Source organism: Caretta caretta, chromosome 4 (genome assembly GCF_965140235.1).
Source record: "Caretta caretta isolate rCarCar2 chromosome 4, rCarCar1.hap1, whole genome shotgun sequence".
In the NCBI taxonomy this organism is placed as follows: Eukaryota; Metazoa; Chordata; order Testudines; family Cheloniidae; genus Caretta; species Caretta caretta.
The window spans coordinates 108343122-108360172 of NC_134209.1; the positions used below are offsets into that span (position 1 = coordinate 108343122).

The 17051-nt window shown below is 38.9% G+C and overlaps 1 protein-coding gene across 3 annotated transcripts in view; it reads left to right on the forward strand.

The window, feature by feature from the left end:
• PDS5A (PDS5 cohesin associated factor A) overlaps positions 1-17051 on the forward strand; it is a 176875-nt gene that overhangs the window by 95592 nt on the left and 64232 nt on the right. For all 3 annotated transcript variants that reach the window (XM_048848531.2, XM_048848533.2, XM_048848532.2), the window contains 5 exons: positions 2612-2706; positions 5688-5833; positions 11735-11886; positions 15067-15180; positions 16801-16882. In XM_048848531.2, the coding sequence (XP_048704488.1) occupies positions 2612-2706; positions 5688-5833; positions 11735-11886; positions 15067-15180; positions 16801-16882 (589 nt within the window). The remainder of the gene's footprint in view (positions 1-2611; positions 2707-5687; positions 5834-11734; positions 11887-15066; positions 15181-16800; positions 16883-17051) is intronic.

A 17051-nucleotide genomic window follows, 5' to 3' on the forward strand; every position in this document is an offset into this window, starting at 1 on the left:
CTGTGGGACCTTAACCTGGTGGTCACGCAGCTCATGCAAGTCCCCTTTGAGCTCTTGGCGTCCTGTTCTCTTCTCCTACTATCCTGGAAGATGTTGTTCCTGGTGGCAATAACTTCTGCATGGAGGGTTTCCAAGATTAGGACGCTCACCTCAGAACCACTGTATACCATGTTCTTCAAGGACATGGTCCACTTGCAGCCACACCCAGCTTTCCTGCCCAAGGTGGTTTCACATGAGCCAGGACATATTCTTGCCAGTCTCCTGTCTAAAACCTTATAAGTCTGAGGAGAAGCATAGATTGCATTCCCTGGACATCAGGAGACTGCTGGCCTTCTACATCAAGAGGACCAGTCCATTTCATAAATTGACTCAGTTGTTCGTCGCTCTGGCAGATAGGATAAAGGGTTGTCCGGTGTCTATCCAGAGAATTTCGTCTTGGATCAGCTCCTGCATCCATTTCTGCTATGATGCCGCTGGCAGTTGTCACTGTTCACTCAGCTAGAGCGCAAGCCTCTTAGTTGGCCTTCCTGGCCCAAGTGCCCTTTCAGGATATCTGCGAGGCCACTACCTGGCCGTCCATTCACACATTCACTACCCCTTACCTAACAAGCTTGAGACGATGCTGGCTTCGGTAGAGCAGTGCTGCAAGCCGCACAACCATGAACTCTGAGCCCACCTGCAGGGATACTACTTGTTAGTCACCTAGAGTGGAAATGACGTGAAGAAGTACTCGAAGAAGAAAAAACGGTTACCCACCTTTTCGTAAGTGTTGTTCTTTGAGATGTGTTGTTCATGTCCATTCCATTACCCGCCCTACTACCCCTCTGTCAGAGTTGCCAGCAAGAAGGAACTGAGAGGGATTAGGGCTAGCAGCACCTGATATACCACCGCATGAGCATGGCACTCTAGAGGGCGCCACAGCTGTCCCTACAGATACCGCTAAGGCAAAAGTCTCCGACTGTGCACGTGGGCACGCGCACACCTAGAATAGAATGGACATGAGCAACATATCTTGAAGAATAACAGTTACAAAAAGGTGGGTAACCATTTTTTCAATGTGCAGCAGCAGACAAAAAAGCTAACAATATGAGAAACCATTAGGAAAGGGTTAGATAAGACAGTAAATATCATAATGACACTATGTAAATCCATCCACACCTTGAAAACACCATGCAGTTCTGGATGCCCCTTCTCAGAAAAGATATATTAGAACTGGAAAAGGTACAGTGAAGTGAACAAAAATAATAAGGGGAATGAAATAGCTTCCATATGAGGAGAGATTAAAAAGACTGAGAAAAGAGATAACAAAAGGGGGTATGATAGAGGTCTATATAAAATCATGAATGGTGTGGAGAAAGTGACAACACAAGAAATGGGTCACCCAATGAAATTAATAGGCAGCAGTTTAAAACAAACAAAAGGAGGTACTTCTTCACACAACGCACACTAAACCTGTGGAACTCCGTGCCGGGGATGTTGTGAAGGTCAAAACTGTACCTCGATTTAAAAAAGAATTAGAAAAGTTCCTGGAGGATAAGTCCATCAATGACTATTAGCCAAGATGGTCAGCCGCATGTTCTGAATGTTCCTAAGCCTCTGACTGCCAGATGCCAGGACTGGACAATGGGGATGAATCACCTATTCTGTTCATTCCCTTTGAAACATCTGGCATTGGATACTTTTAGAAGACAGGATATTGGGGTAGATGGACCATTGGTCTGACCCAGTATGGTCATTCTTATGTTTTTCTGATTTCCATTAAATAGAGTTTTAAAATAGGGAATCTTTGATTCATGTTAAGTGTTTTAAAACAGAAATAATTGAAAGTTAAGTTGCAAAGAGATTGCCTTAAGACCAGGAATTGATCTTAGATCCAAAATATAAGACCCTTGTTTATGATGGTGCATTAAGTTATACCTAAAAGCATCTTTTCTATGTATTTATTAAATACCTCCAATACAATACTTCACTCTCCCTAGACATTTGTATATGCTTTTGTTGGTGGGGTTTTTTTGTGTGTTCGCAAGTCCACATGCTTTTTTTTTTTTAAAGTAAATAGCAATTTAAAATCATAGAATCATAGAATATCAGGGTTGGAAGAGACCTCAGGAGGTCATCTAGTCCAATACCCTGTTCAAAGCAGGACCAATCCCCAACTAAATCATCCCAGCCAAGGCTTTGTCAAGTCGGGCCTTAAAAACCTCTAAGGATGGAGATTCTACCACCTCCCTAAGTAACCCATTCCAGTGCTTCACCACCCTCCTAGTGAAATAGTATTTCCTAATATCCAAATGCAACATTATATTAGAGGATTCTTATTTTCAACACTCCAAGGGTGTAATCTTGGCCCTATTTAAGTGTATTATTGCTATCCTGATACTTTTTGCCCCCTTTTTTTTCCACAAGAAGCATTTTGAGCTTTACTTTTTTGAAAACCTAATGGAGATTAAGACAAATTCTATTGTATGTATTATTTTGTACTCTAAAATTATTTTTATGCAGTTGATGTAACAATAACACATTCTCAACATACTTATGTGACGATGTAAAGAGTAACATTGATTTTTAAAGATAATCCAAAAATTAACATGCATTGTTTTCCATTCTCTAGATTTAATGATATCCATGTCCCTGTGAGATTAGAAAGTGTGAAATTTGCCAGTCATTGTTTAATGAACCATCCGGATTTAGCAAAAGACCTCACCGGTAAGATGCATAATTCAAAGTTTAAAATAATTTTTGTCTGAGGGAGGCAATTGTTTCAAGTACATAGCAATATGTTTCTGAAATATGTTAAGACCGGACTTGCCCGTGCTGCATGGGGAGTACTAAGGCATTCATTTAAGGTAGATTTTCCTGTAGAAGGCAAGAGAGAGTTTTTTAAAAGTAGGCATTTTACATTGGGTATGTTTTGATGCCAGCCTTATAGAACAAAGGTGGTCCAATTGAAATTATCCTATGTAGAATTAGTTTTAACCTCATCATCTCAAATTTTGATGAAATCTTGGCCCTGACGGAGCAGGTTAACCATTGGTTTCAGAGTAGCCGCCGTGTTAGTCTGTATTCGCAAAAAGAAAAGGAGTACTTGTGGCACCTTAGAGACTAACCAATTTATTTGAGCATAAGCTTTCGTGAGCTACAGCTCACTTCATCGGATGAATCTCACGATGCTCACAAAAGCTTATGCTCAAATAAATTGGTTAGTCTCTAAGGTGCCACAAGTACTCCTTTTCTTTTTTCAGGTTAACCATTGAGCATGTGGAATGGGATTTTCAGAAGTACTCAGCATTTTCCTAACTCTGCTTCTGTTGATCTACAAAATCCCACCCATGATCTAAAGATTAAATTCCTCCTGCAGACCAGCATTATAGCCAGTTTTAAATTGTGAAAATTGGAAAGCAGGGGTGGAAGAACATAACACAAAGACCAGTTACATCCTTTGGCATATTTTCATTTTTCGGTCCCCTTTGCCCCACACTCTTTTTTTTTAATACCATAATCATATGGTATGTGCTCAGCATGCTTGGTCTCATTTTCAGTGGTGATGAGCACCAATAGATCCCACTGACTTCAGTAGGAACTGAATGCTCGGCACACTGAAAGTCAGGACACTTACCAGATTTTTTTCCCCTTAAACCAGATGTTTGAGTAATTGCTAAAGGTGAATGAGCAGATTTTTATACAGTAGGCAAATAGGTCTGTATTTTCCTTTTTTTTAAATGATTCACGTATTTTGGAAATGTGGAATAAGGCATCATTGCTAAGACTCAATTTGTGCCCACAGTATTGTGGAATCTCTGGAAAATATTAGTTTTGCTTGTCTTCACCTGCTAGTATTGATGCACCAGACTATGAGTTAGTCTACACTAACTCTGTAAATCGATCTGAGTAACACTAGTTCATTTATGCAAGTTACGTAACTGAAATCGACATAATTTAGGATGACTTCCAGTGGTGTCTACACCACGCTACATCAATGAGAGATGTTCTTCCATTGACATAGCTTCTACCAGTTGGGGAGGTGGAGTACAGATGTTGATAGGAGAGTGCTCGCCCTTTGACTTTGCATGTCTTCACCAGGCCCGCTAAATCAACTCTGCTGCTTCGATCACAGCAGTGCCGATTTAGCTGGTAGTGTAGACATGGCTTATGTTTTGCTGTTGAGACATCTGTATTCTTCAGCAGGTCTTTTCTTAGGCCATATCTATGTTATGGGAACTTTAGTAGCATAGCTACAGTGCCATAGCTGTACCACTGTAATCCTGTGGTGTAGACAAAGACTATAGCAGTAAAAGGGGTATTTTCATCATTGTACGAACTCCACCTCCCTGAGCAATGGTAGCTAGGTTGGATGGAGGAATGTTTCTGTTGTTCTAGCTTCATTTACACCAGGGACTAGATTGGCATAACTGTGGTGCTTAGATGTGGATTTTCCATAGCCCTGAGCAATGTCGATCTAAGATTTAAATGTAGACCAGACCTCAGTAATATTCATTGGAAAGATATATTCTAAGTATTTTAGGTAAAGGAATATAAGTGGGGGATCTTAAGGTAAAATTGTTCAAGTTTATATGTGGTCTGATTAGAGAGATGTCGGTTGTGACTCCTCAGTTAAGTTTGCATTGTGATTTGTAGCTAAAGCAGGAAATAAATCCTTTAATTTCTATTCACTGTTTCTCTAGAATTTTATAAAAAAGGGATTAGTAGGTTGGCTAGTAGTTTAGAGAATACTAACTTTTCACCTTTGGAAACTCTCTGGTTCAGATATGGTTTAAGTTAAAACTGTAAATGAGTTTGATGTAAATGAGTTTGATCTCATGAGGGTCTACTGGATATTGGCCAGTTCCACGCATACACTACATAATTTGAGCTGTGTTGTGGCCTGTTGAGTCTATATTTGATGTACTCAAGTAGTCCATAAATACTAGATGACACAATGGCCCTGTAACAATTTTCAAATAATCATTACAGTGAAACAGCAAAAAAAATTCTTGTTAAAAGGTATCTAACTATAAAGTCATAAAATCAATATAGTCTGTTTAAATAGACCGTTTTAAAGATTCTGATATGTATTTTGAAGAAGTGGTAACTCTCAGGGAGCTGTTGCAGAATGTTGTTGCAAATCCATTTTTTCCCCCAAAAAATATACTGTAAAGGACTTTTCTACAAGATTTTTTTAAATTAATGCATTAAGGCAAATATAGGATTTTGATGATAATTTCTATATTTAGATATTAATGATGCTATTTAAATTGACAGAAGATTGCACTATGACTAAAATAAAATCCTTAATTTAGTCTGTTGTGATGGATCATGCTTCTGTGAAATAATGCTCCCTGAAGGCATTATAGAACAGTGTGTTACAAACATCATAATCTAAAATATTGAGGAACAGTGAGCTGAGTTTCAGCCTTAACTCGGAATTTTGTCATTTTTGACTCAAACAAATCTTTAATAATTTACAACATTTTTAGTGTATTACTTATATTGTAAACACCTTGGGACTGAGAATTATTATGTACAATTTTATGTGCAGTAGTTGATATAGTTGTACATTTTGACTGAGGTTTGTGTAGTTGTTTTAATTTTCCTTATAAACTGTCATTTGTTGTGCATCTGCAACAAAAGCACTTGAGTATACTTTTCATGGTAATTGATTTGATTTGATTTTTTTTAAATTGTAACAGAGTACTTGAAGGTTAGATCACATGACCCAGAAGAAGCGATTCGACATGATGTCATTGTTACAATTATAACTGCTGGGAAGAGAGACCTTTCTTTAGTCAATGACCAGCTACTTGGCTTTGTAAGGGAAAGAACACTAGATAAACGGGTAAGGTATAATATTTTATTTGCAGTAATTTCCACCTTTAAATCATAGAATCATAGAACCATAGAATATCAGGGTTGGAAGGGACCTCAGAAGATCATCTAGTCCAACCCCCTGCTCAAAGCAGGACCAGTCCCCAACTAAATCATCCCAGCCAGGGCTTTGTCAAGCCTGACCTTAAAAACCTCAAAGGAAGGAGATTCCACCACCTCCCTAGGTAACCTATCCCAGTGCTTCACCACCCTCCTAGTGAAAAAGTTTTTCCTAATATCCAACCTAAACCTCCCCCACTGCAACTTGAGACTATTAGTCCTTGTTCTGTCATCTGCTACCACTGAGAACAGTCTAGATCCATCATCCTCTTTGGAACCCCCTTTCAGGTAGTTGAAAGCAGCTATCAAATGCCTCCTCATTTTTCTCTTCTGCAGACGAAACAATTCCAGTTCCCTCAGCCTCTCCTCATAAGTCATGTGTTCCAGTCCCCTAATCATTTTTGTTGCCCTCCGCTGGATGTTTTCCAATTTTTCCACATCCTTCTTGTAGTGTGGGGCCCCAAAACTGGACACAGTACTCCAGATGAGGCCTCACCAATGCCAAATAGAGGGGAATGATCTCATCCCTCGATCTCCTTGCAGTGCCCCTACTTATACAGCCCAAAATGCCATTAGCCTTCTTGGCAAGAAGGGCACACTGTTGGTTCCTGTCCAACCTGAATCTTCTATGCATTGAGGATATAGGTTACAGTTTTGCGCAGTTAATTAGAACAGTGGTTTCCAAACTTTTTTGATCGTGCACCCTTATCAGTAAAAATTTTTTGAGCACGCACCCCTAATATATGTATATTTATTTATGTATAAATTATATACATGTACTACTGTACTAATATATTGTGTAAATTATAAAACATACACAAAAAATAGAAATTAAAAAACAATGAGATAAAGATGAAATAAATTATTTTTAAAATAATGTTTTTATTTATTAACAATACGAAAAACCTTTTTGCTCTCACTAAAAAAAAATTATTAATAATTTTAGTGAGAGCAATGTGATTGAATATGCTTTATTATTTTTGAAAATCTTGGTTTAACACTTTGATATAGCAGGCGCTCAGGGTGGGGTGCAGCGGGGCGCTCGGGGTGGGGGGGTGGGGTCTGGGAGGAAGTTAGAGTGTGGGAGGGCGCTCAGGGTTGGAGTGCAGGAGGAGGCTCAGGGCTGGGGCAGGCAGGAGGTACAGAGCACTTACCTGGGACAGCTCCTGTTTGGTGCAGGGTGCGTGGAGGTGGCTCTGCACAGTACAGCATCACCCCCATGGCCACGATTCTGGGAGCCATGATTCTGGGAGCTGCCCCCCTTCCCCCCGGGGCAGGCAGGGCCACCTGGAACGCAGGGGCTAAGGGGTCCCCAGGGCCCTGGCCTGCGGCTCTAAAGCCCCTTTCAGAATGTGGCCCTGAGAGCTTGGGCTGGAGGACTCAAGAGGAGCAGGGGCAGCCATGTAGCCAGCGGCCGGAGAGAAGTGACGCTGGAGGACTCAGGGCCACGCCCCCCCCCCCCTTTTTTCCCCCTCCAGCGTTGCTCCTCCTGCCGCACTGCCCTTTTGCTCCGGCAGCGCTCCTCCTGCTGCGCCCCCCAGTCGATCATCTTGCGCACCCCCTGGGGTGCATGCACCCCACTTTGGAGACCACTGAATTAGAATGCAGTGGCTACATTAATTCTCGCTAGAAGGCAGACTGTTGAAATGCAGTCAGTGTGTCTGAGCAGGGGCTATATATCAAGGAAATGAGATCATTATTCTGCCAGGAATATTGTGAATTTCACCATCAGCTCCTCACTAGCCAGAGGTCTGACAGTGTGATTGGCCTAAAGGAATCAGGCACCCTCCCAGAAACTTGTCAGTGAAGACTAACTTCAGCTCTAGATGGGGTTTCTTTATGGGATTCATCTCTGAAAAGAGCTTAATGGACTTAAATTCTGGGAAAAATAAAAATTGACAGCTGACTGGAAATGGCTACAAAGCACACACAACTATTTGAGGTAAACAGTAATATAACATGGTGTTTTTAAAAGGCTTTCACTCCTGTGTATTTTAGTTGTCTTTCAAAGTGAGTAGGGATACTTATATAACTTTTGTGAGCTCTCAGCATTCATCAGTTTTTTTTAAGCTTTTGCCTTATTATTCTATATCTGCTTGTGACCTCCTCATTATGAATCTAGTAATCTTTTGAGTTCTGGACACAGGCTTTAAACCTCATTTAACTACTCTCCTGCATCAGTACCTGCTAGTTCTTGTGATGACAATACTTGCTTTCCACAGTTCATATTCCCCTTGGACAAGCCCTTGTTCTTGACACACGTCCATCCATTTGTTTCCATCTGATTCTTTTTGGGCTACTCTTTTTATTCAGCTATTCAAAGATTTTTGTAGACTACTGACTTAGTTCTATTCATTGGTGTAAGTTGTCTTAGTGCTTCCAGGAGAGGGGACCTGAAAGCATCTGATCCATGAGAGTCCTCCAGGAGAGCTCTTTTTCTAAAGACCCAGCCTGCTTGTAGAAAGGGCACTGCAGAAATGGTTCAAACACTTTCCTCTTCTGATGAAACAGGTCATTTTGTCTTAGAGACTCCAAGTTGAATGGTGCCATCTCATCTCAATTCTCTAGGAAGACACTTATTGAAGGAAAGGTTTGGGACAGCCTTTGAAAGTTGGCTCAAGTTCCCATTTGCCCAAACATCCTAGACCAGCTAGGGACTTTTCCCTTCCTCAGAAAGAGACTCTTGTGTCAGTCTACTTTAGTGAGTAGCTTTGGGATGAGAAATCAAAGGAACAGACTCCAAGCTCCCTTCTCTCTTTAACCACTTCCCTGAGTATCTCCCGTTTTAACTTTTCCTCCTCCACTGAAGGAGGATTCAAAAGCATTTGGGGAGCTGACAACCTTCCTGGCTCCTGTTTTAGAGACCCCTTGAATTGAGGAAAAAGGGGGAAGCCGGTGATTTTTCTATCCTGGATTTAATAGAAAACTGAAGAAGGACCTTTCTGACAAATAAAGGGTTCTTTGGAACCTCAGGAAACTGTTGTCTCACCCAGGTACAGAAGAGATTAATTGTACCAGGTATCCCAGGAAGGTTTTGACCAAAGTATTTAAATCTCTTTTGAGCTAAATCAAAAGAGCGCTTTTCTATCCTTATCCTTCTTTATCATTCTGCTGCCTTTGACGCTGATGATCTCATTCTCCAACTTTTGTTTCTCTTCTCTCTTGGCTTCTTTGACTGTGATCAGTACCCTACTGACTGATCTTTCAGTTTTTCATATAATAGCTTCTTACCTTCCCTTTTCGCTATAGATTCTTTTCCACACCCATCACTGTGATATCTGAATTTCTCCTTCATCTGATCGCATTCTCTCAGGATTCTGCCCTCCCTTGTTCTCTCTGTTACTGTCCCACTCTGTTCCCATGATTTCAACTACTACCTTTGTGCCAGTGATTCCCCAGCCTACCAATTTCACATTTCAAGCTGCTTCTGATACCTCCTTTTGATGGACGTTCTACTGCCATCTTAAGCATAACCTGTCCAAAGCTGAATTTTTCCAAAACCTTTCCTCCTAATCCTTCTCCTTCACCTTCCTTCTTTCTTCCCAATGACAACTCAGTCTTTCCTGTCTCCTGTATGATATCTAATGAACACATAGCTCAAGATGGGAACATCTACATCTAAATGTGGAAAACAGTATTTTACTACTTTTTGAAAAATAAATATTTTTGTAATACTTTTTCTTCTTAGTTTGTTTTAGTTGGTAGGTAAGTAGGCAAATACCCACAAAGATGTAAATATTTTATAACATATAATTGATTTTATGTGTACTTGAAAGTTTTCTGTTCTAAAATCTGCATGATATGTCATGCCACCTAGTGGAAAATTCATAGTGTCTTGCCTTTTACCGGTTTCAGAGTAACAGCCGTGTTAGTCTGTATTCGCAAAAAGAAAAGGAGTACTTGTGGCACCTTAGAGACTACCCAATTTATTTGAGCATGAGCTTTCGTGAGCTACAGCTCACTTCATCAGATGCTATAGCTCACGAAAGCTCATGCTCAAATAAATTGGGTAGTCTCTAAGGTGATACAAGTACTCCTTTTCTTTTTGCCTTTTACCTACATCCAATGTTACTGATTGTGAATTGCTTTGTGATTTAAGAAATATATGGCAAAACATGGATCTGATTTTTCCCTCTTTATATGGAATAGCTCCTGACTATTCAATTGATGGTGTATCAGCAGACTTCTCTGTTCATGTAGAGAGCTCCATTAACTTCAGTGGGGTTCTCTGTGGATGTAGCAAATTGTCCATGCACTGTCAATTTTAGAATGGGGAACTTTAGTTTGCAATGATTTGGCAAGATGAAAGTTCTCTCATCAACTCAACAAAGGTCCTTGGGATAAATAATGGATTAATTTTGGTTATTCCAGCTGAAAAAGGAGTTGGTAGAAATAGAAAGTGGTTTGAGCAAAATAGGATTTGAGACACTTCCATACAACGATGGATTGAAATCAGAATTCATTTTTTACAAGAAAAATGTAACCTCTTTGGGGTAGGACCACTAGCATAATTGGGGCCTTTGAGCATTGCCACTAATGAATAATACTGAGAGGGAGGCATAAGAGCTTTATAAAATGAGTGGACAGTATGGAGGCAAATAGTTTAGTAAAATTGGAATGAGATTAGACACACTACATGAATGCAATTACACTAGATAGGATTAAAAAATTATGAGCACTGTCACAGTTCAGGGGAACTGCACCAATATTTCCCCTCGGCCATTGCCTTTCCTGCGTGAAGACCTCTGTGTCTCTCCCTTCTGACTGGGGTATTCCCAGACTGCACAGTACTCTGTATTTCCCAGCATAGATAGGTTGCCCGAAGGACACCTGCTTTCTTTCTCTCCAGAGAGTGATTATCAACAGTTATAACTACTGCACAGTTCTTTCTAAGCAGACCTACTTTATCCTTAAGGTAAAAAGTATTAAAGAAAAAACATTAAGAACAACAAAACAGTATAAATGTATGGTAATAGGCTTACTAGAATTAACCCCGGCCGTAACATGGATTCTGGAAAGATAAGTCCTTTAACCCCAACCCTGGGGAGTCCTTGGGGTTATCAGTTTATCACAGCTTGAGCTAAGACAATCATACTCATAACCTGTTCAGTTTGCCCTTTCAGGGTCTTTGATCTGGAGTTTCCAGATGCAGGTAATTAGTACACAATGAGTCTCTCTCTCTCTCATAGGACATATATTCAAAGGTTGTCTTCTGAGGGGATAATTTGCATCCCTCTCAACCCAAGGTACTTACTAGGAAATCCTCATCACACCTATTTTTCCAAAAAGACCTTTGAACTTCATGATACCTTCTGGAGATTGCATTAATCTTTTCTTTCTGTTAAAGAATTTCTATACAATCTCACAAAAACATTTGCATTTCAAATATCATATACCACCAAAGTATGAACCTTAGTTCAGTAAGGTTTAATGTAATTCAATAAAATAAATTCAGGACATTGTCAGTCTGTCACAAGCACTATGAATTCTCATACTTCAGGACTAGCTGAGATGTGGAAGAAATTCTCTCCAAAAGTACACATATCACAATTGCAGCTTCATGAACTTCTTTGGGGTGGAGAGAGAGGAAAAGTTGGATCTTCAGAAGCTTCCAATGTAGATCATTATGTAGGAGACAGTAATACCTAACTAAATGAATCATTGTTCTGTTCTGTTCTGGTTGCTTCCATGAATTAAAGTTCAGAGTGTTTACTGCATCTGTCTGTTAACTTTGTCTTTCTCACTTCATTGCATTTAGTATATATTGTGTGTGTTTGTGATAGATATTTAATAAACATATTTTTCTCTTAAGTGGCGAGTAAGAAAAGAAGCTATGATGGGACTTGCCCAGCTATACAAGAAGTATTGTCTTCATGCTGAGGCTGGCAAAGATGCTGCAGAGAAAGTGAGCTGGATAAAGGATAAACTTTTGCACATATATTATCAGAATAGCATTGATGACAAGTGAGTCAATTTAAGCCTTCATAAATTTAATTGTATAGCTATAAGAAATATTCTGAAGAACAAAAGTGTAGACTTATCCTGAGGAATTTGTTAGAAGATGCTAATGATGTCCTCATGGCACATTTTAAACATTAGTGCTGCAAGTGTTTCATATAGATTCAGAATTAATTCAACACTCCCGCCCCACCCCCTATTAAAGGCATGGTGTTATTTGCACTAAGCTGTTTAGGATGTTCAGTTTTTTTGTATCTAGCCCTAAATTGTAGACTTGGAGCTAGATCTGAGACGCTGGCTAGCTTTTTCTTTCTTAAACTGACTGACTGCTTCTTAGAAAAAGACTCTACTTTTGCTTCTCCTGTACTCAGTTTTTGTTTATTGTGGAGTGTTTTTTTTTTGCTAAGGTTGCTAAGGCTGACTGCTAAAATCCATCATTCCCTGTGCAACCTTAATTCTGTTTTCATAGGTATGCATAATAATACAGTCTTTAATTACATGAGGTACTTTTTTTTTTTTTTTAATAGGACCCATTGCCTCCTTCAGTGCACAAGATGGGTAGCGTGCAGGGAATAAATCAGTGTTAGCCTAGTGAATGAGGTGGTTGTCTGTAGAACCCTTGCCTCACTTGTTACAAAAATTAGAATTGTGGAATGAATAAGGCAGAGGACTGAAAGAAGAGAAAGTATGTGTCATGTTATGGCAACTGCACCTGTATTTTCTTGTCAGTGATTCAGCAAGGGTACCCACTCTTGGCTTTCAGTTCCACAGCAGTTCCCTCTCTTGGGTGGAAAAATGCATCTCTGCCTATTGATCAGGGTATTCTCAGGTTGGACAGTGCCCATGCCTTCACTTGTTGTTCCCAATGCAGACAGGTTGCCCAAAGATACCTTCTTGTCTTCTCTTCAGAGACAGATAACAGTGTAATTGCTACAGATATAAGTTACTATACAGTTCTTTCTAAGCAAGTCTACTTTATTTTTAAGGTAAAGAATAACAGAGAAAACATATTAAAAACCATAAAAGAACCTATGCTAATAAGCTTACCAGAGTTCATCCTAGGGGCTCTAGCAAGTGCAGTATTTTAGTAACTCATCCTACGGGCATCCTTGTGACTTCATCTTAGAACAAGCACCCTCATAACATATTCAGTTCCCTTTTTATACAGCCCAGGGGGTTTTGAACTGGAGTTTCCAGAAGCAGGTAGGTAGTACACCCTGGGGAGAGAGACCCTTTGTATATCTTCAGAAGGTTGGCTTTGGAGGGAGAGAATTTGCATTCCCCTCACCTCATTGTGTTTCTGAAAGAAATCCGCTTTATATGTATTGATCCAGAAAGACCTTTGAACTTCCTAATTCTTTCCACTGATTTCATTAATCTTGTTTTTCTGCTAAATTCCATACACTCTCACAATAGTACATAAACATTTGCATTTGCAATACAATGAGCTCCAAAGGTGTTAACCCTAATTCATTAAACTTCATTCAGTAAAGTTTATCTTAATTCCATAAGGTTTATTCAGGATAATACAGGATATTATCAGTCTGTCACAGAATTTTGTCATAGTTAAGGCGGTTGAATGCCACTGAGGAGATTAGGTTTCTGTTCCTGCCATAGATTCCTTTTGTGATTCTGGGCAAATCATTTAGACCAGCATTTTCCCAGGTGCCCACTAGTTGTATGCTACTTATTTTCTGGGTGCCCAACTTGAAAAAAATTGGGGCTTGATTTGTAGAGGTGCTTGATGCTCACAACTGCAGCTGAAGTCAATGAGAGCTGGGAATGCTCATTCTCTCCGATAGTATGGCAGTGTGATTTGGTGGGATGAACCACTGTTGGGGCTCAAAAGCACTGAATTCCAATTCTAGCTGACTTGCTCTGTGGTATGGTAAATGATTTTGTCTGTCTTGTTTCAGTTTCCCCGTCTGTAAATGAACGTAAGAATACTTACCCACAACCCTCAAATGTAGTGTTGCAGGGGTTAACTTAATGCGTGTACAGTGCTTTGAGCTTACAGAGTACTATTAAAATGCTATGTCCTCTGAAAATCAGGCCCTATGTGTCTCAGATTAGTGTAGTCTTTTGCAAATTTTGGTCATTTCCTCTGTGACTCTGTTCCTCTTCTGTGAAAACCCTCAGGGCCACACAGAATGATGGGGATAAAAAGAGTTATTTAACAGCCGTCTCAGTCCTTGAGCACTATCCATCCTGTGCACTGAATAAAACTGGAGAGGGGGCAGGGAAATAGAATGTGATCATGTTTGTATCATCACACACACGCAGAACGAAGGTTACACAGCCTTAATTTTGTCACTGCCTAACATTTTAGAGCTTGACTTTGCAACCCTAAAAATGTTCTTTTAATGTATTTTTTGGTATGCAATTATATCACTGTGTGATTAAAGCTGATCTGTTGTACAGTCTGTTTTTGTATTTTATTTACATATAATCATATAAACTGCAACTACTTTATTGTGAAGTTCTTTAATCAAAGTTTCTGTAAAAGAAGTTGAGAAATTTAACTTTGCCCACTTCGTTTTCCCTTCACTCTTTTTTCTTAAGTATATCTTGATGTATGTTTACCTCCATCTTTTTCAGTGTTGTTTGTCCTTAGTTTTTTATCATAAATATGAGCAGTTTTAAATACATTGTTTCTGTTTCTCTAATACTATCCTTACCTTTTGAGACATTTTGCTAATTCTATCTTTTCTTCAGCTTCTTATTGTATTCTCCTTTTGTGTTTTTTACTCTATGGTTGTGCATACTCTTCCTGTTCCCCTTTAAATGAGAATAGCGACAAGAAGAGATCCTGAGACTAGCTATTCAAAGAATCTAGAGGGAGAGAGGAGAATATCATGGGTGATTAAGGCCCATTTTTCTTGGCATCTGAAGGAATGGGGGAGAGTTCATCTGGGCATTTCTTTCACACCTTTCCAATAGCAGCAGGAAGGAAACCTGTGGAAAGCAGATAGTTATTATCTTCTTCTACCCATTAGGAGAAGGTTCCGGTGCCGGTATAGCATAAAATCATAGAAATGTAGGGCTATTTCTATGTCATTACCATAGTCAGGGACTATGGGACCTCAAGAGGTCAGGATCTCTGTTTTACAATTAATCTGACATTATGGATGACTTTGGAAATGTATGGTATTAAAAAGTTATTTAAACTTTTTCTCTTTTCTGCAGGTTACTGGTAGAGAAAATCTTTGCTCAGTATCTTGTCCCACACAATTTGGAAACAGAAGAGAGAATGAAATGCTTGTACTATTTATATGCTAGCTTGGATCCAAATGCTGTCAAGTGAGTAGAGGTAGAAAAGTAGGCTGCTTAGATACTTTTAAAATATATCTTTCTTTTGAGTATTTTCCAGCACATGCCTTTTGATAGAAAATTATCAGTCTTTTTTGCTATCTCATAGTCAAAGTACTGGTAATGACAAGACTTGATGTTCTTGTTAGTCAAGTAATTTGAGAACTCTAACTCCTCTGGATTTAGACATTAATAGCTGGTGAAATGAACTAAACTGATTTTTATTTATGTAATTGTTTCTTAGATTGGAAACTTCTCTGTGTAGTTTCACTTCCCTGTGCGGGTCCTCCATAGTGTTTGTACAGCATCTATCATCCAGATCCCCCACTGTGCTATCACAAGATGAACAAAACAATAATAAATAATGAATTCTCAATATTGTTTGCAATTATAGTTTCAAAGTATTTCAAGTACACATATTTTTAAATGCTGATTCCAGATGGATAACTACAATAAAAACAGGATGCCCTGATGTTAGGAGGTATTTTGATCCAATTTTAATGTTTTCAATGATTTTTACATCAAGAATAACAAACCCTGATGTCAGTTATTTTGAATAAGATTGGTTACCTGGTTGCAAGATTGAAAGTAATGTGTAAGAAAGATATAGTTGAACAAAATTCAAAATGTCAATTTAGTAACAATTTTAGGGCTGCAATATGGCTTTTAAAAGAGTTATAATGTTTTTCGTATTGGCAGTTAGTATTATGAGACTTCTGTCTGTTCAATGTGTAAATTGAACAGAATGCAAATAAATTTGTGGCCCGTGAGAATATTATTTCCATTTTTTGTGTGTGAGAGAATGGGGCATCTGTAATATCTTGTCCATAGCAGATTGGTTATAGGTGGATGGACAGTAGGGAGATGGTGTTGTCTCTGGCTTGTATGTCTTAACTGATACAAAATGGTATAATATTGGTATATTAATATGAGGATGGTATAGTGGAGGATTGAGTCTCATGTGCGTTTGTCTTTCGTAGACAAGTTTTGTAGTATAGAGTGACTGATTTGTCCTAGAAGGGAAGAATGTTTGGGAGGACATTGGTTAAAGGATTAATTCAGGTAGAGGGACAGAGCTAGGGTTGGGCTTAGGAACCTTAGCTTCAAATTTTCTACTTTAGAGATCTTAATATTTTTTAACTAAAATATTCTCTTTGTTTCTTATACGAGAAATTCTTTTCAATTTTCATTCTGTTTTAGTTTTTGAGGGGAGGTTATGTTTGTTTTTGGGGTTGGGAAGTTTCCTAGGTGTGTGATGTTTTTTTTAAGGCTTCATGGAAGTTGAAAGCTCTGACAAAGATAATGGACCAGGTTCTGGTTTCAATTTCACCAGTATAAATCTTGAGCAGCTCCACTGAAATCAATGGAGATGTTCTGGATTACATTGTTATATATGAGACAAAATCTTGTCCACTATGCTTGAAACTTGTAACCCCAGTTAGTGTAACATTTGATAGAACACCTTTCTAGTGTGTTACAAATGTTGTACATGTGAAAAATATAAACTCAGCTAATAATAATAGCATATGCTTTACTAGCTCCATAAAACTAGCACATTCTTACAGCATTTGAACGAATATGCTTGTCATTCTTTTTCCTTCCCCTTTACAGAGCACTGAATGAGATGTGGAAGTGCCAGAATATGCTTAGGAGTCATGTACGGGAATTACTGGACTTGCATAAGCAGCCCACTGTACGGTTTTTAAAAACGTATTGCTTTATCATTAGAGCTAATTTACATAGAGCTAATTTTTTTGCTTAATGTGATTATTTTGCTGTTTTGGTTTACATTCACAAAATGTTGATCTTTCATTAAGTAGAAATAAACAGATATTTTAAAAATCACTTTCACAGTTACAGGA